The sequence below is a fragment of the Xiphophorus hellerii genome, chromosome 14, assembly GCF_003331165.1.
Source record: "Xiphophorus hellerii strain 12219 chromosome 14, Xiphophorus_hellerii-4.1, whole genome shotgun sequence".
NCBI lineage: Eukaryota > Metazoa > Chordata > Actinopteri > Cyprinodontiformes > Poeciliidae > Xiphophorus > Xiphophorus hellerii.
The window spans coordinates 17,319,564-17,346,321 of NC_045685.1; the positions used below are offsets into that span (position 1 = coordinate 17,319,564).

General features: G+C 37.4%; 2 protein-coding genes and 1 long non-coding RNA gene across 4 annotated transcripts; 1 reads left to right on the plus strand and 2 right to left on the minus strand.

The window, feature by feature from the left end:
* Window positions 1-2,445: 2,445 nt before the first annotated feature.
* On the plus strand, window positions 2,446-3,935 carry LOC116733396 (uncharacterized). Its single transcript, XR_004342014.1, has 2 exons — window positions 2,446-2,986; window positions 3,662-3,935. It is a non-coding gene; the product is annotated as an uncharacterized LOC116733396 (long non-coding RNA).
* On the minus strand, window positions 3,883-10,028 carry LOC116733395 (something about silencing protein 10-like). Of its 2 annotated transcripts, XM_032584230.1 has the most exons (16): window positions 9,835-10,028; window positions 9,551-9,638; window positions 8,541-8,597; window positions 8,409-8,465; window positions 8,216-8,327; window positions 8,068-8,136; window positions 7,858-7,979; window positions 7,627-7,782; window positions 7,466-7,537; window positions 6,730-6,770; window positions 6,560-6,656; window positions 5,966-6,097; window positions 5,763-5,884; window positions 5,619-5,688; window positions 4,150-4,257; window positions 3,883-4,067 (listed from the first exon to the last, which is right to left on the minus strand). In XM_032584230.1, exons 1-16 carry the CDS (start codon window positions 9,849-9,851, stop codon window positions 3,978-3,980), a joined length of 1,410 nt encoding a protein of 469 aa, XP_032440121.1. In that variant the 5' UTR covers window positions 9,852-10,028; the 3' UTR covers window positions 3,883-3,977. The 2 variants fall into 2 exon arrangements, with proteins under 2 accessions (XP_032440121.1, XP_032440120.1); XM_032584229.1 differs by having other exon boundaries at window positions 3,883-4,257; window positions 5,763-5,890.
* Window positions 10,029-11,198: 1,170 nt separating this feature from the next.
* LOC116733375 (protein FAM83D-like) lies at window positions 11,199-21,810 on the minus strand. Its single transcript, XM_032584200.1, has 10 exons — window positions 20,730-21,810; window positions 19,580-19,726; window positions 16,373-16,497; window positions 15,969-16,290; window positions 15,656-15,756; window positions 15,060-15,119; window positions 14,405-14,458; window positions 14,109-14,325; window positions 13,413-13,619; window positions 11,199-11,727 (listed from the first exon to the last, which is right to left on the minus strand). The coding sequence occupies exons 1-10, from the start codon at window positions 21,144-21,146 to the stop codon at window positions 11,533-11,535; spliced, it is 1,845 nt and encodes a 614-aa protein (XP_032440091.1). The 5' UTR covers window positions 21,147-21,810; the 3' UTR covers window positions 11,199-11,532.
* Between the last annotated feature and the right edge of the window lie 4,948 nt (window positions 21,811-26,758).

Genomic DNA, 26,758 nt, shown 5'->3' on the forward strand with positions numbered 1-26,758 from the left:
AGTGAAGATCACAGAGTGAAGCATCAGGATGAAGCTGCTGATCAACTGATCAGATCAATATTTAATAATCACGTCTTAAAGCTGTTAGAAATAAACACATTTCATTAAAGAAACATTTCTAAATCTGTGTTTTCACATCAGAACTGAATAAAGACAGAAAGGAGGAGAAATACTAACTTTCACTGCTGAGCAGCTTTTAGTCAGAGCTTAGAGCGCCACCATGTGGACAAAACCACACATTGCAGCTGATCTCTGCTGAGGTAACATCATTTACTTCCTGGTTGGATCTTTATAGATTTGACTGATTTTGGTGAATATTATTATTCTGCATCCTCGTCTTTTCAACTTTATTGATTTATTTCGTGTAAACAGATTTACTTACAATAAGATGAAACAAGCAGCAGGAAAATAATCATTTTAACCAACTTGTTAAACCAACTGCTGGTTTAACCAACTGACTGAAGCAGCTTGAAGTGAAGAAACACAATGTCTGGTTCATCTGTGGACATTTTGTAGAAAAAGTGCATTAATGAGTGAATGTTTAAGGTGATCAGGCTGATCAGATGGCAGATATTATGGCTGCATGAATAATTAGTATTTATATGAACAAGCTGGTCCCTAGTGGGGTTTTGAGGGCTGCTGCTGCCTGTCTCCACTAGGTGTCACCCTAGACAGGATATAATGAAACAATGGATATAATGATGACTTTGGAAACGTCCTTTTTTTCACCCTGAAAGTTTTCTTCTAGTATATAAACTGGAACATGAGATAAATTTACAGAAAGAGAAAATGTTTCATTCAATATGAGAGCAAAGCTGCTGGTTTGATGCTCAGACTGTCTCTCACATCAGTGATCAATAAAGTTTAATGAGAGAATCTGGAGAATTAAAGTCATTGGATTGAACCACTAACACAGATTATATAGAATAATGAAACCATTCAGGTCAAAATTTGATCCTAATGAATATTTTTTATGTTTTAAGATTAGAACAAATACAAAACAATTTAAAGTGATGCACAGGTTAACTAAGATCAGTTTTGTTTCTCCTGCATCAGATCTGAGATGGATGCTTGTTTATTTCAGCTCATTTATGAATTTAGAAACTTTATGGAGTTTCCTGCTTGTTCTGGGTTGTGGTATAAATTTCACCTCCACAGTAGATAATAGCAATATAGAAGGGGAATATATTGTTTACTCTATCTAAATAGTTCAATAGTACAGAAACCCTGATGTGTTGGTACAATAGAAATCACTGGCAACCTGCTGCTGCTGCTGCTGCTGCTGGTCCAGAAGTTTCTCTCTGGTCAGGTTGAGAGAATCAGAAGGTCTGGAATGAAACTCCTTCCTCCTTAACAGTCTGAATTCACAACATCATCAAGGATCTTTTCCTGAGTTTTTCTCTTCGTCTCTATAAAACATTTTGAATCCTAAAACTCAGAAACTGTCATTTTGCCTGATTTCCTCCAATCAGGTAAAACCTGATTATTATATTATTATTGCCTGTTGATTATTAAAAGACAACAAGTCCCATCAGGTCCCAGTTGCTGTTTGGGTGAATATTATCATCCAAAACCTCCAAAGAAATGAAAACTTTCTCTGATTAGTTGTGATGTGAAGATTGAATCCTCTGATATTTAAACCAGCTGGTTTTAGTGACAGCAGATCAACAACAACATGAAACCAAACTGAAATCCTGACAGAGGAGAGACTGAAGGAGGAAACGACAGAAACAGATGATGAACAGACAGACGGACGGATCTGTTCTCCTGTCATCTAAAGTCCAACAGTCTGATAGAATCAGGTTCTGTTCTGCTTCCTCCTGACGACCCAGAGACTCTGATCTCTACCAGAACCACATTCAGAACCAGAGTCAGTAAAACAGGAAAAGGGTTTCAGTAAAGAAATTCTCTTACACAAAGGAGTTTCAGAAAAGAGAAGTGAAGCAATAATAGAGACATTTCCTCTTCTCCTTTGTTGAGGTTCCTAGTAAAGTCGGTCAGAACTGATTTCTCTTTTTGGTGCATAAACTTTGTTTACTCACTTGATGACACTGGGTACCAAACTACCTGTGGTGAAAACATCAGGTGAAGTGTGTCGTCTCCCAAACCTCATGATAAATGTTTCATCTGTAGGTTGGAGATTCACAAGCCTTTAATGTAAAACCAAAAGTTAGATAATATTGTTTCTTATTTATTTTTTTGGTTGTATTACTTTCAGCATAAAATAGAAATACCAAAGTATTAACTTTTCCTGGTTATAAAGTCAGAGAGAGAATTTCATCCCATATATGGATGATTTAACTCTGGTTGTCACTGATAATAGATCTATAGATCTATAGATTCACTAACTGTGTGAACAATCTACTTTTTATGTTAACATGAAAGTGAATTATTTATTTTAATTGGAGAAATGAGAGAAAACTGTATTTTTCTGCTACAAACAGATGCAATAAATATATTTGGTCAGCAAACATGAAAACATGGAGGATCTGAATGAACTCATTCAGTTCAATGAATCAGAAAAACTGATTCCTCTGAGAATCAACAGATCAACTGATCTCTGTGAGAGGAAGAAATCTGTTAAATGAAACAACAACTAGAGCAAACATCTGGTTTATAGCAACAGATCTACTGATTCTAGATCTACAAACTTCTGGAATAGATTTTATTGAACTGAAATGAATCAAACTGATTCTAATCAGAATCCAGATTCAGTTTTCAATGATCAGAGAATTTCTAAAAATTAGATCAAACTCAGGTTTCAGTTTAAAATGTTAAACAAACATGTTAGAAAACAGGAACAAGCTGATGGTGAGTTTATGTCACAAGTTTGCTGTTCATGAATCTGAGAGCAAAAACATCAGGAACTGAAACTGTAGAGCAGCAGAGTGTTGTCAGTCATTCCTTCACATTGCAACATGAATCACACTATAACAAAACGGCTCTACAAACTCTGAGAAACAATGAAAACAATCCAACCAGATAAGTAAGTATATATTAGTTTGGTTTACATTTGTTTAGACTTCAGTTCAGTCAATAGTTACTAGTTATCAATAGTTATATTGATATTTTTATAAATTTGCCTGTTAACTAAGACAATAACATAAGTAATAAATGTTAATGTATCTGAGAACAGATCAATAAATCAGTGGAATCAAAGTGATTTTAATCTACAACAAATTATTTTCATTCCTGTTTCATTCTTGAATTGTAAAATGTTCAAGTGCTGGACCAATTAATAAAAAATAAATTAATATTTAGTCTAATCTCATTGATTTAATCCAGAGATCTCTGAATTTTGAAGATGTTTGGACTTAAAATCTCAACAGATCAGATAAATATGTTTTATTTGATCAAATGTGAGTTTTTAATCTGTTTGAAGTTCTTCTGTTTAAAGAAAGTTTCAGAAAAACAAATCTGTGTCTGGTTGTTGAAAACTAAAGATCTAAACAACTTTTCTTTCTAATTTAAACTAAAGTCAAACTTGGTAAACTTGGTGTTTGGTCTTTATTTAGATTAAATACATTTTCTTTCTTAATCCAGATGATTATTCTACTGTTGTGTTAGATAAAAAAAACTAATCTTAGTCCATCAACCGTTTAATGTGAAAGTCGTGTCATTGTGTCAGAATAAAAGCCTTAAACCTGTTTTTCCTCCACAGGATTCAAATTTCAGTCACAACTTAAAGGTAAATCAGCTGATTTTCTGTCTCCTTTAGTTTTAAAAGTGGAGATCGAGGAGCGGATAGTGAGCAACCTGACGACGGCGCACAATGAGTTTATAACTCAGCAAGCCGCTGGACGGAAATGACCCTGACCCAGTCTGCGGTTCGGGTTTAATTCATGAAGAGTTTCCTCTACGAACAAATCAAGCTGATTATCGTTAACGTTGTTTGAATGTTTATTAATGTCATCAGAATAAACGTGATTTCAGGATTACTGACCAATATCAACTCAACTCTCTGGACTCGCTGCTGGCTACTTGAGCTTGGTGCTCTTTTTGACACCGGCCCGAATCCCAGACGCCTCGCCTCCGTACCGCGTCTCTTCCTTACGGACACTTTGCACCTGGTGAGAACAAACGCAGGTTAAAAATACAGTACGGATGATAATCTGACACGATTCCTTCAACGCTGCATGCGACACAAACCTGTCCCCTCCTGCGGATTTTGGCCCGTCTGAACTTTTCTCTGTGCTTGACTCTGGGATTCCGGTCGATCTTCTTCCTCTTGGGCGTCAGCCCCTTGTTCTTGGCCATCTGTGGAGGCACCAGAGCAGAAAACACTGAGAACTGATCCGGGATTAGGGCAGAAACATGAAGATGCATGAGAGATATTTGATCTGCTGTGTTGTCAGTGACACTTGAGACAATTCGCAAATAAAACCGCAGCATTAAAAAAACGTTGTTGTTTCAACTTTGCAATCATTTCTTAGTGAGTCGCAAGAGCCAGAAGATTTTAAAAATATTTATCTAAAATCTAAGTTTCTAAGCAGAAGTGTGCAGTAAATAGTAAAATTTTCTTGAGTAAATTTTTGAAAATATGTACTTTTAGGAGTATTTTTACTGTGCTGTACTTTTTACTTAAGTAGTTTTTTTTCTAATCTTTCTTGGAGTAATAGTAAAAGAAATAGTAAAAGTAAGTTTCTGGATTCTTTATCTACTATAATTAACTTCTATAAAAGAAGAACAAACAGGTTTTAACCAAAACTTCACCAGACACACACCTGTAGTTTTAGTTAAAGTTTCTTAAGTTTCATTTAGAAAGAAACTGATTTCTACTATAAAACAATATTTGAGTTTTAATCAGGCTTTCTAATATGTTCTTTGGATTTTTATTACCTTTTTTCTATGAGTGGATTTTTACAGCAACAACATGGGGGGCTTAAAAAACAGTGGGAAAGTTGTGAAATAAAGAAGTGTCAGGTCTAAAGAAACTACGGAACCTGAACACGTTCTAGGGATTGATTTGATTTATTTATTTCAAACAGGTTTTTAAAAACGAGAAAAGCAATCAGTAGGGTAGAGAAAACATGTGCATACCAAGAGCAAAATAACTAGTTTCCCACTACCTTTCTTTTTGAAAAGGAGTAAGTAGAAGTGAACACTTATTTAATCCTACACCTTATCTCAATTTAATGAAATGTATTACCTGCAGACTCGCTACTTATTAAAAATTTGTCACAATATTCATGAGCCTGTTCAAGGATCATCTAGTTGGGGGTAAATTTCACTTTTCCAGACTCAAGTTTCTAGATTTATCCACTAGTTTTAATAATGTATTGTAAATACAAAACATTTAGAGAGAAGTTTAATTTTCACAAACGCTGCACTACATTAAATTACTACCTCTGCTTTTTTTTTCCAGCCTCTGGATTAACTTTATTTCGAATGTATTCAATCTGGACTAGATTATGAGACACTAAACAAAATTGTTGGAAGTTTTTAAGGTTTCTATGTTTGGTATCTCCTGGCTTTTAAAGTGAAATGCAGACCAACGTATTCTTCTTTTCTGCTCATCATCATCCAGATGTTTGAAGTGTTTGAGGTGAAATCTGTCCACTGGGAATAATTACTGCATTTCTCATCTAATGTATAGAAATGTGGGTCATGCTCAGTACCTGATAAGTGATTCCTCTTTTGGCATCTTGATCCAGCTCTTCATCCCCCTCATCATCATTTTCCTCCACCCTGCATCAAATGTAAGTTTTCTTACTTTTCCGTCTCATAATAATCAGCAGACTAAAGGTTCACACCACACTCACGGTTCTGGGTTTTTGTTCTTCCTCTTCAGTTTCACCCGTTCCTCCACTTCCTTGTAGAAACGCAGAGCTGCATCTTCGTCCAAGTCTGAGTCGCTGTTCTCAGATGGAGTTTCTCCAGAGTCCTGCATCTGACCACATGCTGACGTTTAACATCGACGACAGTTTTAAAATCTGATTAATCTGAAAAAGCAGAAATATGACACCTTTTGTTTTGGTACTTTGGTCTTCTTGCCCTCTGTTTTTCTCTTTGAGGTTTCATCTTTCTCATCTCCAGCAAGATGTTTGCGAAACTCTGGAGCCAGACGAGCATCGACTGCACTCAGTTCATTGATGAGCTGCAATAATAAGAAGTAAATAAAATACTTGAATAGAACCTGTTCAACAACATGAAGTAGGCTGAAAGAAAACCCTCCAGAATTAATGTTTACTCAAACGCTTTTACGCCCAAAGTTTGGATTTTTTTTTAAAAAGTGAATTTTTCTGACATTGTGTTTATCAATGGATTAAGAACTCAGGTCTTCTGGTTCTGGTCTGCTCTGCTTTACCAGAACCACACATGGAGAACCAGCATTCAGCTTCTATGCACCACAAATCTGGAACAAACTTCCAGAAAACTGCAAAATGCTGAAACACTGAGATGTAGACAAAAGGTACACCTGTTTGGAGTTGCTTTTGATTGGTAGTAAGTGCTATCAATATTGATCAATAATATATTTTACGTATGTTTTCTTGATGATGGCACTTGACAAAATGTAATGTTTGCTGCCTGATGCGTCACCGTCAGCATGTTGACTTACGTTTCTGTAGGCGAGCAGCCGTTCGATCACAGGGTGGTTGTGTGCAGGGATCCGTTTTGCTTTCAGCACCAAGTAGAAGCTGATGTTGGTGCAGTAGCTGTAGCAGAAAATACGCATTAACCACAGAGCGTTTCCTCTTAACACGTGGAGACAATCTAATCAGGACTCACTTGAGGTAAAGTTGCTGTTTTGTCTCCAGGTAGTCCGCCCACTTTGGGGAAACAAGTTAAAAACTCATCAGTTTCACACAAACTGAGCTTTTAATCTACAACCAACTTGAAACACATTGTGCAGGAATACATCTCTGACAGCAAAACCCCCACTTACAGACACCAGGTGAAAAAGAAGTACACGTGAGAATAAGTTGGATTTCAGAGCTATATTCACTGAAAAAGTGATCTGACTGAGGGGAAGCTCAGAAAGGTTGAGGAAAGATTAAGAAAAAAAATAAATGATCAATTTTTAATAATTGTTTTTAGCCTAAAATCTAATCTACTTTTCACAGTCAGATTTATCAGGCTGTTTTGCTCCTGAAACTAGAATAGCAGCGCAACATTTAAAAGCTTCTGTCAAGACAAGGAGCGAAGGAACCGTGCAGCAGCTCTGCTGTGGAGGATGAACTGCTGGTTCACTAAAATCAGAAGGTATGAGACAGAATTTATGTTAAATAAATATAGTGATTATTGAAAAGTGAATAAAGGTGTGAGAAAAAAAAATCTAAAAGTTGATGTTTCTTTAAATATTTTGCAGCATCATGAGTTTGTAAAGTGAGTCCTGGCACAGAAGCGAACGCTGTTTGGTGGAGGTGGCATGGAAAAGTTTGGGCCTTGATCTCACTGGATTTAAACTTTTGATTTCAACAAGTTGTAAAACAGATTCTGGTGACGTTTGGAGGCAGGTTCTGACCTGTCCTGCAGGGATCTTCCCATTTTTGACCATCTGCATCATCGGCTCCAGCTCATCCTTCAGTTCAGTGAGCTGCAAACAAAAAGATGTCAACCACACATGAGATGATGTCGGCTTATAAAAGGCTCATGAGGTTTTATGTAAGGGGTTATAAGTCGTACCTTTGCCTTGAAGTCCTGGATGAGCTCAAGCAGCTCCGGTGATTCTTTCTTTAAAAGTTTCATCTTTTCCTTCTTAGACATCTGCTTCAAGTCCTTCACAATTTTCTCCCGTTTCTCCACAGTTTTGTCTTCATCCTTCTCCTCCACTGCAAACTCCTTTGAGGATAAAGTCTCATTAAGAAACCTAATCTTGAATGGGATCGACTGTTTATGAGGGGGGATAATTTGTACCTGGAGAAAGTTTAAATCATAATCCTCCTCGCTCAGATTTTCGGCTAAACGTTTCTGGACATTTTTTGCTTCTTCTTCCTCCTCCTGCTCCTCAGCGTCCAACTCTTCCTGTGATCTCCCCTCTGCAATAACACGATCAAAATCCCAAATCGGCACCAAAACATCACAAATCGGCCCATTAATGTCACTGGAAATAACAAAACAATTTACTAGAGGCGACATAATCCGTGTTGTAGAACATTTTCTTCTTGGTGCCCCACGCCATCTCATTCGGAAGATCTGAGGATAATAAAAACAGCTTAGAAAGAACGGTAAATAAAAAAAATTTAAACTTTAAACACCTTCCTTCAATCTTTACCTTCTTCCTTTTTCTCCTCCAGATCACTCTCCATATCTGTCCCCTCCTCCTCTGCCTCCTCTTCTTCCTCCTCTTCTTCTGACTCCGACTTGTCCAGAGCCATCACCTCCTCCTGGGACGTTCGGGGAAGTTTTAGTTTGGGGAGCATTTATCATCGATATTTAAAACCCAGAACAAACTCATAAATCAAAACCTCATCGTCCAGCTCCTCCACGTCGCTCTCCATCTGAACTCCATGAGCGAGAAGTTTCTGCAGCGCAACAAAAGATGCGGTAAGAAAAAAAAAGACTCCAACAGGTAAAATCACCAGAGTGAGTGAGCTTACAGCGATCTTCTCATCATGAAACTCATCGATCTTGTCCTTATAAAACTCTGATGACTTCTGTAAAATAAAGAAAACGGTGAAAATAAAGATTTTCCTCTGCTGCCGTCAAGAATTTAATCACTTGAGAGAAAATCTTTAGTCAGTAAGGCTGCTGAATTAAGTAATTAAATCAATTAATCGAATGAGAAATTTAAATGAACTATTCTGATGATCAACATTTTTGATAGACTTTATAGTCCATTTTATTCATGTTTCGGTTTGTCTCGTTTTTATTTCCTTTTTATTTATCGTTTCTGGTTGTTGTGTTTCATTTAGGAAATGTAAAATGTCTTCCAGTTGCAGTGTGGAGATTAATAAACACAGTAGTTACTGGGTAGCCAGTAGTTACTTGTACTCAATTGCATTAACTTGAGTAACATTTTTGAAAAAATTTACTTTTAGGAATATTTTTACTATCGTGTACTTTTTACTTTCACTTGAGTATTTTTATTATAAAGTATCGCTATCCTTACTTGAGTAAAATTTCTGGATTTTCTACCCAGTGAAAGAAAGACAAATAAATGTTTTAACTCAACAATTCACCACAGACACACACCTGCAGTTTTTATTAAAGTTTCAAAAGTTTCCTATTGAAATAAAATGATTTGGAAAAATTTTCTTTTGCCTAATTTTGTTATTTTTTGTTACTTATATGAATTATTGTCATTTACTTCCTTAAAATACCAAAACATTCCAATTAATTTCATAGTTTTTCTTCCATCTCATTATGAAATTTTTAAATATTAAAGGACTGATAATTTGATCAGTTTTACCAAATACTTTTTTTACTCGAGTAATTTCTTGGATGGCTACTTTTTACTTTTGCTCGAGTAAAAATATGTTGAAGCAGCGCTACTTCTACTTGAGCACAATTTTTGGATACTCCGTCCACCTCTGTAAATAAATAAGACAAATATTCATAATTTTGCCCCTAAAAACAGATCATTCCAGCTTAACGATGCATCTCCTACCTTATCAGGAGCTGGCATGTTTCTGTAGGCTTTGGGGTCATCTTCATCAAACTGCTCCACATTTCGGGGCCTCTTCTGTTTTTTGGCTCTGCACAGCAAAAACACAGAGATGTTAAAGCTCAGACCTCCTGCAGTCACAAACCACAGCTCTCCTGCTCGATTTCGTCCAGTTTCCTCCCAGTAGTCAGGCTGTATTGCTTGTTTGGTCAGAAAAAAAACACTAAAACTTCTCCTGAAACGCAGAAAACGACATTAATGAAAGACAACTTTAGAAAAAAACTCACCGTATTGCTCGAACCATGATGTCAGCGATCCAGGCTGAACTTAAATAAAAATAAAAAAAACAAGCCGGTGTGTTTTTCGATCAAATAGATGTTATATTTCTGGTATTAAAAGAAAATAGGCTCAAACATCCAGTAGAGCTCCAGAGGTTTGATCCCCAACGCTGGATACCATGTGTTTCCGTGTTTGTCTTATTCTTTGGTTTGCATCGGAAAACACCGCCACCTGCTGGACTGGCCTGGGATTACAGCTAAAAATAAATTAATCTGCTTTCTACGTTAGAGACAGAATATCCACTAAAAATCCAAGAAGAAGAAGAAGAAGAAAACAAAATAAAACTTAAAGATAATTTGAGTGAAAAGAACTGATCTGGCTGCTCCCAAGGAAACATCTCAGTGTTTCCTTGCAATCAAGGAAACCACATTTCCTTGATTGCATCTTTTTCTCAACGTGATAAACAATATATCCCAAATTTGAAAAACATTTAAAGTTTTAAACATGTTAAATAGAATAAATAAATAATTAATTAATAAACAGAACAATAGAAACAACAAATAAAATAAATTATGAAGTCTTTATAAACAAAATTGTCCTTCGACTGCCCTTAAAGAACATTTTAAAGTTTTGTCTTCAAAGATTTGTGCCAATTTGAAAAAATCTGAACATTTCCAAACCCATATTTCTTGTGGGGTGTGATTGATATGCAGTGGTTCTCAACAGAGGTAGTATATATTTTTGCCTGCAGATTTAAATCGGATTTAAATCTGATTTGTTTTCTTATCCATTTATCTCCACTTTCAAATGTTCAAATTCCGATGTTTTAACCATCCGGTCTATAAAAGCCTGCACCTAATCATGGGTGCAGGCTTTTATAAATGTTTGTGGAAGAATGGTACAACTTCAGAATCTCATGAATTTCTAGTACAGGTTTCTACCTGTGCAGTAAGTCCAGTTAGGAAATGTTTTTCCTATTAATTACTTCCCAGTTTAATGCGAGTGTACGTTTCTGACTGCATTGTGTGAAGTGTAAAGTTTGGTGTGGAGGGGTTTATAGTTTGTCCTACACCTGATTTGAAACCTTTGGGAAGAATTAAGAACAAAACTGTGAGCCAGACCTTTTTGTCCAACATTAGTGTCTGACCTTATAAATGTATTCTTTTGGAGGTACAGTGAAAAATCTCAGAGATCCCTTAACCACCTTTTCAGAGAAGTTAATAGGTTCACCTATTAACTTCTTCATATGAAAAATGGATCAAGACTGTAACTCATTCTCACCTCAGTGTGAAGCCAGATGAGGCAATACAGTGTATTTAATTCAGCATATTTGCATATTTGTCATGTTCAAATCCCAAATTTTCATGTATTGTAAGTTGAAAACACTAGACTCATCTCTTATTTATTTTCCACTTCACAACGATACAATAATTTGTGAATCTATCACATAAAATCCCCGTAAGACACATTAAAGTCACTCAGTTAGTTATTAAATACAGTAAAAATAAATAAATGCAAGACATTGGATCTTCTCAAATAATACAAATAAAACTACACACTGTCCTGAGCAACAATAGTATTTAATTTATTTTTAGTGACATTCAAACAAATAAAGCATCTGAGTGTTTATTTTGCATGGTGAAGCCTTCTGTGAGTCACAGCTTCAGGAGCTAATAACGCTGTAAAGTCTCTCTTCTTGTCCTTCATCATAGTGCAGGTTCTTCTTTGTCTGACTTCAGCTTTCTCAGGAAAAAGCTGGAGCTAAAGGTGGAGTTTAAGGTGGAGCTGCGCGGTCGCTCAGTGGGCATAAAGTTTGCTGGATGTCGATTTAGAGCAGTTTTCACTCCATCGTTCCTCCTCTGCATCAGCGCCAACGCGGGCGTCATTTGATCCGAGTTGTGCTGGAAAACGAGCAAACAGAAAAAGAAATAAATTATTAGTTACTTCTCAAAGTGATAAATCTGTTAGTTCACATATTTGTGTAGTCAAAGGAAACTGTAGAGGTGCTTTAAATATTAGTGTTATGGTAAAGAGGCCTTCCAACCTCAAAGCTAATCACTAAAGATAAATAAATAAAAATCGGTAGAAACATGAAAAAAGCTGGTCAGCAATTATAAAAAAAAAGGTTTGATTGTGTAACGTTGATTATTGGGAAGGTCTTAAATATTTTTTAAAATGCAAATTTTATAATAAAACCACAAATAAAAACAGGTAAAGTACCATTATCATTATCTTTAGCTTTAGCGATGCTTCTCTCATTTCTAAACATGAACATTCTAGTTGGCGGATATATTATACTGGTAAACTACGTGTCATTTTTAGTTTCGTCTCATCAACACAACGTTGCTCTGCTGAAATAAAGTCAGACAACCCCTTTTTTTTTTAGGTACCTTTTCAGTTTTCTCTTCTAAAGTACTTTGGATCGTTTTCATGCTTCAGTCTTGCTGCTCTGCTTCAATTGTGCTTCAATATTTTCACTTTTTAAAGCAGTGAAGTTTAGGACCTGATCTTTAAAAGGCTTGTGGGTATAAAAATTGGTGCAAACTTGATAACATGTGAAAACCAGGATTGTAGAGCAAACATGCAATTTAGCACGTCTGCCTTCATTAGTATGCAGAACAAATGAGGTTTAGTGAACCTGAACCAGATTGCAAGTTCAGGTATAGAACCTGCAATCTGGTTCTATACCTATAAAGATTGCAGGGATAGAACATCTATAAAAAAATAGATGTTTTTGCGTCTATATTTAGAGATGTTGAAAAGCATGAAGACAATGAAGACATTGCTTGTCAGAATATATGGAGCATTAAAAAGATATACAATAAGATAATAAAAAATAGATGAGAAATATCACCAGGCGATGCCTGTTTTTATTATGATTCATTTGAAATGTTTTGCTGTACTGTAACACTTTAAAATACTTATTTTAATGACATGTATTATTGTTATTATTGTAACTTTATGGCTTTCGACTTTATCTTTCTGTTTTCTCTGCTCTCATGTTGATTGTTTTAAGCCCGCACAAAATCCACAGTGTGCACACATTCACAAATTGCACGTGCAATTTAGCGCTCCTTATTTTGAATGTTTTAAGATCAGACCCAAAGTAACATACATTAATATTCTTCATGTTCTCCAAACAAAGGTGGCGTTTTGGGACAACAAATGTGAAAAAGTTAAAAAATATACAAATATAAATTATCTGATGGATTATCAGTTTTAAAATGACAATTTCTATTGCGCTCAAAACAAGAAATTATTTTTGTCACAACTAACCAACATCTCATAGCTTAGTAATCAACTTTTTTCATAAGACTGTTTGTTTTTAGAGCCTATCTTATTATTATATGGCTGTTTATGTTTAGGCTTGAAAAGTATTTGACAGTAATGAAAGCACAAATCAATTCTGCTCATACAGCAACAAATAACAGATTATTCTGTTCTGTTCTGTTCATTTCTATTCTATTCTGTTCTGTTCTGTTCTATTCTGTTCTGTTCTGTTCTGTTCTGTTCTGTTCTCTCCATCAGCTGCAGTAAACATGGGGCAGTAAACATGGTCGTATCAGTAGATACTGTGAACGCTCACGTTGGTCAGAAAGCGAGGCACTGGGGCCTTCCTGTCGCTGTGATTGTTCTCGCTCAGGTCCATCATGGACTGGGTCCGATCCGACATGGTGGAGCTCGTTTCGTTCCTCCGCATCGCCGACGTTCCCTGCTTGAGCTTCTTCATGATGTCGCTCACAGAGCTGAAGTTGCCCCGGTGCGGCACCTTCAGGATTAAAGGTTTTTTCTCCTGGAAAAAGCAGAGAACAGAATCAGCATTCAAGCAGAGTTGGGTAGTAACTAGTTACATTTACTTGAGTAACTTTTTTGGAAAAATGTACTTTTAGGAGTATTTTTACTACGCTGTACTTGAGTAATTTAAATTTTCTACCCACTGAATGAAGAACAAACGTGTTTTAAGCAAAAATTCACCAGACACACATTTGTTTTTTGTAAAAGTTTCATAAGTTTTTTTTTTATTGAAAGAAACTGATTTGGAATAATTTTCTTTTGCCTAAATTTGTTATTTTTTTGTTATTTACATTAATTATTGTCATGGTTGACCTTAAAATACCAAAATTTCCTCTTTTCGTCCATCTGATTATGTAACTTTTAAATATTAAATGATTGATAATTTGATCAGTTTTAACAAATACTTTTTTGCTCTTACTTGAGTACATTTTTTGGGTGCTCTGTTCATCTCTGCTTTCAAGTTAGTATTAAAGGATCAGATACTCACTGTGGAAGACGAGCTGCGCTCTCTCAGACTAACATCGTCTGTTTTGTTATCCTCTTCTTCAAAACTCTCCATCAGAGCAACTGATCGTCTCTTGGAATAAAACTTATTTGTTGTTTCTGGAGGAACATCGATTCTAGTTACGGTCCGCTCAGGTTTATTTGGCTTTTTCTCTGCAGAAAGCTCCCTGGAGATGTTCCTCTCTATCAGACACTCAGGCCTGCAGGGAAAACAGATTTTTATTTTTTGGTTTAGCTGCGTTTTATTGTGTGAGGAGTTTGGTATATTAATGATTTTACCTTATTATTCCCTCGGCAGCTGGTGGGTTTGTTGACAGTACTTCTGCGTTGCTGCTGCAGAGATAAAACAATTCTCAGGCAAGTTTTTGGATGAAACAAGTGCTAAAGTTCTTGATTAGTATAATGACAAATACAGACATCGAAATATGTGTTGGCACCCCTGTAGAAAACTGCTGCAAATAGATGCATTTTGGCATCACCAGGTCTCTGTGGCAACCATTCGGGCACTAATGTCAATAAGCTGTAGGAAAATCATGCTGAAACAAAGCTATTTCTGTCCTACCATTCAAAAATTAAGCATGTGAAATTTGCTGAACTGGAAGAGGAAAACAACATGAAATGTTCCACACAAATACTCCAGCAGGATTCCTGTAAAAATGTCGATCTGTTTCTTTTCTCAAATGCCTGGTAACATTCTTAGAGTGCAAATCTTTAAAATGCCAGGTCATGTGGGGTTTTTAATATTGTCCTTTCACAACTGTACATTATTCTTTGCATTGATCTATCATGCAAAGTCCTAATAAAGTTTGTCCCTTTAAAGTGACAGAATATAGAAAAAGGCAGTGGAGATGAATGGTTTCAGCATTAATTTGAAGGTCTAATCGGAGGTGCCAACCTATTTTTCCACGTCTGTGAATGCCAATAAAAAACTCACTTGATAGTTTTTGAATTATCTGTCACTCTGGTTGTGAGCGGGGATGTATTTTCATTCATCCTGTTGATTGAATGTAAGAAGATTTCAGAAAGAGAACATGACCAGGAAAAAAAAAATGCATCTGCTGTTGTGGATTACATGAATAAGAAAGTCAAAAAATATCTTAGCTTGGTTTGTGTTTAAAATATGCATAAAAATTAGGGGTGGCGTTTTCTGGCCAATCTTTAACAAGCATGACCAGCTGACTCCGATTTGGATCAATACTGATACTTTTGTCTGAAATGTTGCTAGAAAGTTGCTCATTTGGTAGCAGTGGGATGATTATTGTTAACTGGAAACCTGCAGACATGACCTGGTGGGTCAAATTTCTCTCACGGCAGAGAAAAAGAGAAGATTTTTAGACTTTTACTGAAGAAGATAAGACTGGTGGATAACATCGGCTTCACACGTAAGTATTGGCTGGTCACAGGTCTTCCAAAATGAAGGAAATCAGGACTGATTTATCGGTGCAACACTTATGAAAATGTAAGTTATATCGACGTTGACCTGTATTCTCTTGTCTTCAAGGAGAAAGAGAGATAATCCAGCTACCGTACCTTCTCCTGTTCCACACCAGGTGCTCATTGTGGGTAAATCTGTCCTCAGTGGGGCTGTCCTTATCTATTTCCAGCTGTGACATTTTTTCAGCTATGTTTTCCTTATGTCAGGGGTGCCCAAAGTCGGTCCTGGAGGGCCGGCATCCTGCATGTTTTAGTTCTCTCCCTGGTTTAACGCACCTGGATCAAATGATGGCTCGTTAGAAGGCCTAAGAAGAACATTGACATGCTGAAAAGGTTGCTGCTACCACCAGGGAGAGAACTAAAATATGCAGGATGCCGGCCCTCGAGGACCGACTTTGGACACCCCTGCCTTATGTAGACCCAGAAGAGACGCAGGCCGGCTGCTGTCTCTCTGAAGAACGCCCATCGCTTCCCAGTCCAGAAAGACGTCAGCAGGCGGAGGAGGAGGGTTTGTGATCTCAGACTCAGCAGAGAGCTGCTGCCGGAGGCGTGAGAAGTCTTTGGTCTGGTAGTGGTTGTAAACTTGAGGGCTGTCTGTGACTCCCCAAGTGTCGGGAACAGGGACCAAATCAGCAAAAAGGATCCTGAACTCTCGGTCAAACGAGTCGATAACCGGGCCCCTCAGGACTGTGACAAGCTGCCGGTGAAGATGAGCGTCTGTCCAGGTGAGGCTGAAGGAAAACAGAAGAAATATCCGGTTAGTTGACTAACAAAAAATGTGTAAAATGCTTTGATAATGACATTTTTGTTCACCTGTAGTTGCCATGAATCACTGCCTCTAAATCCACCAGGATGAAATTGTCTTTCATTTCGCCAACCACCATCTTTCCAGTCCTGGAGCAAAACGTTTTCCCGCCAATAACCCGAACCCGCATGTACTGACAGAGACAAAAAACAACAACAAATAAAGTCAAACTGAAGCTGAAAGAAACTGAGTGTTGCTCTATAATTTTAACAGAAGGTCTGGTGTCCTGGTTCTTCCTGCTAATGGAGAGTTTTTCCTCTCCACTGTCACCACATGCATGCTCAGTATGAGAGATTTCTGGAAAGTCAACAACACGACGTAAGCAATCGTCTAATGTTTCTTTAGCCAATTTGAATAATAAGCTGAACTTGACTGCAATATTTGATCATTAGAATCAATTAGATTTTATATATCATTGGAACAAATTAACAGCTTAGAATAGCCTATTGGTGCTTTTTCTGCTACAACAAATCGTTTTCTGTAGAAATCATTAAAAAAATATTTGGCTGCTATTTTTAATTTTACTTGTTGACCACATTCTGATTTATAAAAAGTAAAGACCATAATATACAAACAATTATCAATAAACAGTCCATGATCAATGTAGATATAAAGTTAACTTAAACAAAAATGAGTTCATGGAATAAATTTGAATTATTTGTCATTATTTAAAATGCCTATGCTGCACTTAAAACTATTGAGTTATTAATTTAAAAAAAATTCTGTCAGTTCATAAACTGATAGAAATGAGTGACCACAACACATTTCTAAATTTATGTTATTTCAACGTATTTCTGTTACTAAATGATCAAATGATGTGACGCAAACTGACGTATAAATTAACTGACTTGAAGCTGAAATGGATTATATTCGTCTCTCTGAACCTGATTGTTTTCGATGATAAAACATTACGAGCCGACAATAAGGATTAAATTCCTGTCAGAACAGAAGAGGAAGTTCGAAGCGTGAAAACAATCCGAAGCACTCGGCTGAAACGTTTCTGAAGAAGAGCAAACAGAAAACGTAAATGAAAAAAAGGCACGTAGCACACCTGCCAGCAGAACATTTCCGGCTAAAAGCAGACGGAAAAATGTGGATCAATCAGTTTAGGTATGCTGGTAAATATGAAGGAAGCCTCTCTAAACATAATTAAATATTCTAAATGAGGAAAACACTAAGAAATGACCTGTTTTATTATAAAATGTTAATGTCAAAAAATATTTCAGCTCTTCTCAAAACTAAAAAAGAAAAATCTAACCTTTTTTAGTAATTGATGAACAGTTTTGTTCATGTTTCCACTGGCAATTTGATAATTTATGTCTAGTGATGAGCTGTGAGGCTGGACGGCCTCTTTACCATCACGCTAATCTTTGATTTATTTATTTCAAACAGGTTTTTAAAGACAAGAAAACAAGCAACCAGAGGAAATGTGCTTAACCAAGAACAAAACAATTAGCTTACACTACGTTACACTTATTTAATCCTACCCCTTATCTCAATTTAATGAAATATATTACTTACCAACGCATTAATTATCAAAAATGTGTAATTAAAACCCTGTTAATGTGCTAAAGAGCAAATAAATTAATTATATTGCATAAACAAAATAATTACAAACTAATTCAAAACAAGACAAGAAAATCTACGGAAGCATAATAAAGCCCTGGACAGATTCTACAAAATATTAATATTATTATCTAATATGCAGAAGAAACATGTTAGTAAAATAAATTGTTTACATCTAAATCTGCCAGGGGTCTGAATACTTATGGCCTAACTCCATTTAGTCAGACAGACTGAGATTGAAAAGTGCATTTAAACCACTGTGTGCAAAAATGTGTTAGTAAAAATTTATTATTAATGTGTTTAGGAGCCTGATGATTAAATTAAATTTTGTATTTTGTTTGTTTTACATGTTTGTATTTAAATTTTATTTTTACTGGACTTTTAATTCTGTCTATTTTTCTTCAGCATCACATCGTTTCACACCTGCACATGTTTAGACCTGCTACTTCAGTGACTTATTTAAACAAACAGACAAACCTGAAAGTTCAGAGTAAGTCAAGAAAAATGAAAGAATATAAACCGGTCCAAAACGAGACAAATGCAGGAACCAGACTGTAAAGTTAACAAGAAATGAGAAAGAGAAACTTAATGCATCAATAGAAGTTAGTCATTAGGAATTTCAGACTAAAACTAAGAATGTGTAAATGACTTTAGTAAGCTTCATTTGGAAAACCAGAATAAGATTTCTAATATGTCAAATGTATAAAATGAAAATTTTGGTTTTGGTCACTTTTATATGAAAAAGTGACCAAAATCTTAACAATATTATATTTAAATGTTACATGTTTAGTTTATTTGTCGGGAGCAGGAGCAGTTAAGAGTTTAACAATACAATTATTTCTATATTTTTAGTAAGCCGATCAAAACCATTTTTGTGACCCAATAGTGTTTCAACTTGCTGATTCTGTCCTACGTGGTAACCGCTTGGAAACCGTTGTGTTGAAAAGCTGAAAAAACTGAACGCAGCAGGAAAACAACATAAAGCAAAAGCTACAGGAGAAAGGCTTAGAAGAAAGTGTTTTCATGCCTTAGAATGGCCTAGTCAAAGTCAAAGGCCTAAATCCAGTTGGGGAAACTGGCTACCCCAGATTTTATTTTAAAGTATCAGCGTAAAGATGGCTGAATACGAATTAACATCACAATTTTCAGATTATTATTTTAAACCTTGAATCGCCTTTAAAAACAAACAAACAAACAAAAAAACAACTTTGCTGACTTTTCATATAAAATTTAAACTAAATACTTTGCAGAAAATGTGGTGAAGTTAAACTTTTGCAAAGCGCTGTATGTGTACAGCTGTTTCAGTATTTGTGTACTCTATAAATCACGTACAGACACGTCACTTTGCGTAGGTTGGAAAACACTCTGATCATCTCAGACTGCAGCTCCGGTCACTATCAGCAGTGACGATTTTCCTTTTAATTTTAACAGACCATATTTTCATCATTCCAAAGAAACAGAGACAGACATGAATGCAGTGCAACCAGCTAAACCACACGCGGTTAAATCAACATTTTACATTCCCATTATAAGCGTGCCTACGCAACAAGTCCCACATGCAATATATGGGACGTGTCCGGCTTGGCTTTCATTGGGCAGTGAAGTTCACGTATCGAACAACAATGGCCATGTGTTCGGTGTTGACTCACGGGATGCCTGAGCCTGTTCAGGGTGAAGTTCTGCTGCAGAGACCTTTGGTTCAGGATGATGTAGACGGGCACACCTCGGGAGGCGGCCGTGTGCAAGTCAAAAATGATTGCGTTGTCTGTCAACTGGTCCGTCACCACGGCGATTACCTGCAAAACACACAGCAGGGTTTCAGAAACCACGACACACTCCCTCTCTTTCTGTCACTGTTGGTTTTAAATGTGGGCGTCAGATGCTTGATTGTGTAGAGAGTTTAGCTAATAACTTAAAGTGATGCTTCTTTAAAGGGATGTTTGTTTCCTTTCTGTTTTGGGGTGAGAGGTTAGAAGATGTAAAACTTCCTCTTTTCTTTTTTTTTGCAATCTTTGGATTTAGAGCTACTTTACTTTTTGCCTTCTGTCTTTTTGCTGCATTTATTTTGTCTAATTTTCATGCGCCATGCAAGTATAACTTCAATTTAAGCTCCGTGAATTCATGCAAACGCACTTTGGTTGAGTTAAAACGTATCTAAAAATGTAAACTTCAACTTTCATCATGTAAAAATTAATTTTTGGTAAAATCAGTTTGGAAAGTTTTATTTTAAAGTTTAGAGTTTCCTCTCATCTTTAAAGCTGCAGTATTTTTACATATTTGTTAAAACTATCTATATGCAGCATAATATGAGAGATAATCTGTGGGAGCACTGAGCTCCTCTGCCTTCTTCCCCATGTGCTCTTACTGCCATCTGCAGTGTTGTTAATCACACTCGTGTGCGCACTGCTCACACCCTCCCTCTTTGCCTCTGCTATGCTACAAGCTAGTTCACCTCTATGGTCAGGCTAGTTAGCATAACAACGTTTTTTCTGTAACAGTAAGTTGTTTCTCCACTATTAGATAATTTAGCAGCGTGTACACAAAGTTGATTGAAAGCGCTGAGACCCTCCTCCTGGTTCTGATTGGTTGTTTTTGACTGACAGCAGTACTTCAGTCAGACAGCAACAGTAGCTCATGGAGGAGGTGGAGGAGTTTGGTATTTTCACAGATTATCTGTCTCATAATATGCTGTCAAAACATAGCGACAGTTTTAACAAATATGTAAAAAAAAAACATTTTGTAAACGTTTGCAGCTTTAACTGCAAACCGTTTGGCTGCTTGTAAGTGTCGCCTGATGACCTCTCTGATTTGCAGGTCTTCCTCAGCAGGGTGGCTGGAGTGGACCGTGACGCTGCTCTTCAGAACCCCGGCGGGCTTCTCCGGCCAGCCGAGCTCCAGGTTGGGGACCGGGACGTCCCATTGGTAGGGGTTGTAGGTGGAACAGATCTTCTCCGAGTCGACGCTCCTATCGGCTCCGTCCTGCTCGTGGAAGTGATAGTTCTGAGCCCAGCTGCTTATCCGACTCACCTCTTGAGGAGATAAGAAGTAGCTTGAAAGCTCCGGGCCGATGGAGCCGTAGAAGGCCTCGGGTCCGCTGCTGAGGAGCCTCTCCACGGCTTCGCGCTCTCGCTCAGAGTGGAGGAAGTGAGGCGAGGACTCGTCCACCGGCAGGAAAACCACATTCTCATCCAGACTCTGCTCCTGGGAGTTCGACATGATTCCAGGTGATGCCTGACCTGTCCCTTCAAATCATTTCCACCTTGTAGAGCAAATCTGGTCTTCCTGTTCACAACAGGTCATTCTACGTCCAGGCTGCCAATAAATGTCCAGGTTCAGTCATCCGGTATTGATGTCTTCACTTGAGTAAAATTTACAATCTGTCCAGACGGCGTCAGATATCTCAGACTCCACGGTTCCTCTCCAGATTAAGGAAAAACATTAACCACATTTTACAATCTCCAGCATCTCCGTCTCCATAAACGGAGGAGCAAAAACATCCGCGAGTCCAAATGACAAGTAAAAAAGACACACAGCATTCCTCCTCACCTGCTGCGCTGCCGGTGAGCTTGTGTTTGGTCACAAGTCCCTCCCCTTGGGTGAGTTTGATCGCTCTCCTGAAACTCCTCCACTCCTTCCTGCTGACATTGTTCTCAGATTCCAGACATTCAGTGCAGCTGACACATGGCGTCGTGCTGTGAGACACCCTGTCGTCGCCCAATCCCTTCAGTCCTCACAGCAATGCAAATATGTTTTCATATCATTCAGACTTTTTCCACATTTTTGCACAACTCTTCAGTGGAGTTCATGGGGGTGTTTATGGAATAGCTCAACGCAAATTGCCACATAATTGTGAATTGGAAGAAGGTTTTTAATATGTTTTTTTTCTTGCACATAAGATTCTGAAAAGTTTGGAATTCCTTTTGTATTTAACTTTTTTCAGCCTCATATGTGTCGAGATTCACAGGTGGGAGAATCTGTTGATAGGATAATCTTTTGCTCCTTAGTGCCTGAATTATTATACATTTATATTAACAATAGATATTTATTGTTCCTTTGAATTATGCACCTACAGAAGGATGCACCTAATTTGCATCATTAGGTATGATGCAAATTAGCCACATTAGGAACATACTGTAAACATTCATCCATTCATTGTGTGTATTCATGTCTAGCGATGCAGGGCTGCATGGAGGGATGGACTATATCTTCAGGGGTCGTTTTGGACACTGCAAATCCATCAGAAAGCTACATAGAGACACACAGAAAACGCAGCCATGCACAGTCACTTCTTAAGGCAGTTTAGAGTGATTAATTAATGTGTTGTTTTTTTTACCTATGGAGTATGTCACATATGCAGGAGAACATGCAAACTCCACGCAGAAAGACCCCGGGCACAACCTTCTTCAACAAAATCCCTTTCCTGAACAGTCACAGAGGCTGCTATTCCATTGCAATAATAAAAAAAAACGGTTAGAAATTGTTTTTGAATAATTTTGTATTTATCATCAGTCTTTCAGAAACAACTAAATAGTGAAAAATCACTTGGCTGCACACTCCCGGGTACAGATATCGCCTATATTCATCAAGGGAAAAAAATGCACAACTGTTAACTAGTTCACATTCCAGCCAGTAGGTGGTGACAAAACTCCTATTGGGATCCTCGGAAAAGGAAACATAAGGTTCTGTTAGCGTCTGTGATTTACATCTTCCAACTTGAATCAGAACCAGTTTGATGAGAATTTTCAACTCTTATCCGAAAGGGGTTTGTCCTGCACTCTACAAATTGTGAGATCTTCCATTTAGAGTTTGCCCTGGAGCCAAGTAGGAAACACAGCAAACAGTAGTGACAGACAATCTGGTCAGCACTAATGGGAAGATGGATTGAGTTCAATGCAGGGCACTAAACTGAAGCTGCACAAGACTTCGCTGGGAGGAGGTTGACTTTCCACCAAGAGGTCGCCAGTAAACACACGACCAGAGAACTAATAAAAAACATAAGTATTAGATTGGCTCAAAGCTGAGACGTAAATCAATCAGACTTAGAACTTGATGTTTAAAGAGGCGCTCCTTCAAATCTGACTGAGCTTGAACTGTTTTGAAAAGAAGATTAAGTAAAAGGTTCAGTCCCAAGATGTGCAAAGCTGGTAAAGATGTACAGACTTGCAAGTGTAATTACAGTGAAAGACGAGAGCTTAATACAAATGCATGACGTGTAATTTTCCTTCCGTTTCATTGATGCGCTTTGTGTTGATTTCTCACTCAAAAGCCTTTGAAGCACATTTAGGTTTGTGGTGCTTGTATCACAAAAATACAATATTTTTGCTAGACACTTTATTTAGACAATATTGCCTCGGATGTTTGGTTTCTGCTAATTTGTCCCTCCACCTCTCCTAGAGGTGTGTGAGCTTTGAACAGTATTTCCAGGTATCTGACGTTCACCTCACAGTTATCCTTACAGACTGGTTCGGCCTGATGGATGGGTTAATAGGAAACATTTTACCTTGTTACTGTGGCGAGGCAGCCTTCCTTTCTGCAGGCAACAGGTGCAATCACATCGCTTTTTTTTTGATTTAGTAGGAAATACTTCTAGATATTATGAAGTATCAAGTTGCACAAGTTGCTTCCTTATTTGTTCCCATTCAGTTCTGCAGAAAAATGGTGAGGTCATAGTTTGACAAGATAAACACTGAATGCCACAAATGAGCTACAGATTAAAACACAAAGAGAAAGAGAAAGACTCATACAGCTGGCAGTGCCATATTCTTGGAGTGCCTTTGTGTAACGCACAAAACAAATCCAAATGCATATTTTAGTCCCATTAACACAGAAACCCTCTCCAGTAAAGGAGAGATCTCACAACGTGTTTCTTTGAAAATATTAAAATAAGCAACGTGAGTGCTTCAAAATGATCCCAAACAATGATTAAAAACCAAGTTATGAGTTTATTTTTCTCTTTCATAATGCTTCATATTACACAATGAGATTAGATCTCAAAGCATTTCTGAGATGCTATCAAGATTATTTCACCACACAAGAGAATAAAAGAAAAGAAAATGTGTCGCTCCTGGACATTTAACCTCGTTCTATTTAAAGATTCTCTGAAAACAGCTCCCTTTATGCATTTATTTCTTCTTGCTTCACTGCTTCTTTCGCAGATGGACGTACAGGACTCCACTGACGAGAAGCAGAGGGACGCACAGCCACGCCAGGATGACGCAGAAGCCAAAGCGTCCATTGCTTGGATCTCTGGAGTGGCTTAGAATCTCCTTTCTGTGGAAGGTGAAGATGAGGCAAGCGGCAAAGTCTGTAAAACCTGCAAGAATAACAAAAACATGTCATATTTACTGACATGTTGCAGAATCTACCACAGAGCTTGAATCCAACACCGGTGCTTTTCACCTCCAGAACTGGACCAAAAACAATCTAGCTGCACCAATGGTTATTTAATTCAGTATTTGACAAAACTTAAGATTATAAAGATAATGTTAAAAAGGTAATGTGGCTCAAATGTTAAAGTCTTTAAACATGACATGTATAATAAATGATTTCGGGTAGTTTTCCCAGCTTTAATGTGATGTAAATTATTTGCTAAACCAATAAATCTTTGGGATAAAGGTGTAACAACCTGATTGCATAAGTGTGTACGCCCTTAAACTAATAATGTGTTGATTCATTCGGTCTTCTTTGAACGGCGTCACACATGTTGACTTGGTAATATTTGCCAATTCTGCTTCAAAGTTTCTCCACATAACAGACTGAGAGGACATCTTGTGTCCAAAACCGTCTTCAGGTGTCCCACAGAGGTTTGAGTTTTAGTTCTCCGAGTCTTTTTTTTTTTTTTAAATAGACATTTTTCTTTTGGTGAGCTCATTTTTTACTGCCAGTTTGGTGTTCCTATTCTTATCCAAGGCATTGTTATTTCCTGCCTAACACACTTTCTGAAATAATGACCAAAAAGCTGAAGTTTGAGTTCATCAGACAGCTAAGCTAAGCTTGTAGCTTATCTTTAGAAGAAACTCCCCTGGCTCTCACCTAATGTAACAGGTCAGTCAAGTTCTTCTATGGGGAAATAGATAAATTGACAGCACACATTTTCAATTTGAGAGCAGGATTTCATGTCTTTGTTCTCAAAACTTTTAAAACTTGCGCTTATATTTTCATTTTGAAAGCAGGACTTCATGACTTGCTTCTCAAAACTTGTAGTGCTTGTACTCCAAACTTCTGCTCTCTTTCAAATATTCACTGCGCTCTCTCAAACCTTTCTCCTCGCGCTCAGAATTGGTCTCTGTTCGGATCAAACCTCTCTGCTCGCATGCAAATTCTTTTCTGCTCTCTTGGAAGAAAAAGTACCGTTGCCTGGCAACCTCTCAGCCAATAGAATAAAAGTGTTGTACTGGGTGCGTTTGTTTCCTTCAGTCTGAAATCCTGCTTTCAGACTGAATATGTGTGCTCTCGACTTGTGGCAGTAAAATTCCCCCATATTCTTCCACACTGATATCACTCATGCATGTCTTTACTACAAAGTTGGAACAATGGGATTGATTAAAATACCTAAGTGTGCAATGAAAACATTGAGAGAGGAGTCTGGGTGCTTGGAAGGGATATGAATATTTCTCCGAGTGCCAGTTTAAAAGTAAAAAACTTTTTTGAGCTTTATATCAAAATATTAATATAATATAGGAGCCAGGTGTGGTGAAGCAGGGAGACACCTAAAAGCTGCAGGACTGAAGTTTGACACCACGGTCTTAAAAAGATAGAAGCCCAATTTCAAGGCGTCAAATTAAGTCATGTTTGGTATATACAGCATTTTTACAGCAACTGTAGCTAACACAGTTACTTGATTGTGCTATAAAAGGCCCTATGTGCATGGAAAATACAAAAAATAATAATAATCCAATATGGGCCTTATCTATAGCATTCATAATTATTCTAAAATGTCTGATCTGGTCACTTTGTTCCCTGAAAAATTCAGATATGGGAAGATGAACAGGGCCTTTAGCCAGACAGGAAAGCATGATTTGTCCCTCTAAAGAGCCTTCTCCTCTGCTCCGGAGGCTGATCTGCATTCCCACTTGGTGACGTAAGTTTTGGATGCAGCTGCTCGTCCAGAACTCATTTCACATGGAGTTTGTCTGCAGCCACTCGCTCTCAAGAAGGTTGGTGACCTCTGAACTCTGTGTGCTGCAGGATTTACTAACTCTAGGACTTTACACGTACTTTAAGGCTTAGTTTTCGACATTAATCCCTTCTTCTTTGTTATAACTCTAACAGCCTACTGTCAGCTTAGTAGCAAGAAAACTCAAGACTGGACTTTTTGCACAGTTAAAACCTTAATTTAATTATTTGGAAGCTTGAGCAAATATTTGTGTTAATAAATAAAACTGAATAGAAACACAAAGGGGACATTCAGGTGTAACAGAAGCATCAGATATAAAGGCTCACACACAAAAAAAGAGTTACTGAAGTGTTAAACACTTTAATTCCTGAAGGAAAGTTGGACACTTTCCTTTTGTAAAAGCAGAAGGTATGATGGTGCGCTCTAGTGTTTAAACAAGGATAGAGCACATTCAAACTAATTCTTCGTCCAACCTTTTCCAGAGTGGCGATGAAAAGCATGGCCAAGCTGACCAAATGCAGGACAGTGACGGATACCAGCAGACGCACCATGGCTGTTTGCAGCAAAGTATGTCCTACGGCCAATCAACCTGTGGTGTTAAAACAGAAGAAACTATTGTTTAACCATTTAAATAATTTCCAATAGACACTGACAATTTTGCTTTACCAGTGATAAACATTTTATTTTTCCCTCTGCATGTTCTAAAATGACA

Coding starts and splice junctions, on each gene's coding strand:
- LOC116733395 (XM_032584229.1), bottom strand. Junction 8,466..8,540: donor TTCATGATGAGAAGATCGCT/GTAAGCTCACTC, acceptor GTTGCGCTGCAG/AAACTTCTCGCTCATGGAGT. Junction 7,980..8,067: donor CACGGATTATGTCGCCTCTA/GTAAATTGTTTT, acceptor GTGTTATTGCAG/AGGGGAGATCACAGGAAGAG.
- LOC116733375 (XM_032584200.1), bottom strand. CDS start 21,146: ATGTCGAACTCCCAGGAGCAGAGTCTGGATGAGAATGTGGTTTTCCTG. Junction 15,120..15,655: donor CTGGTGTGGAACAGGAGAAG/GTACGGTAGCTG, acceptor TTCAATCAACAG/GATGAATGAAAATACATCCC. Junction 13,620..14,108: donor AGCGCAGCTCGTCTTCCACA/GTGAGTATCTGA, acceptor TGCTTTTTCCAG/GAGAAAAAACCTTTAATCCT.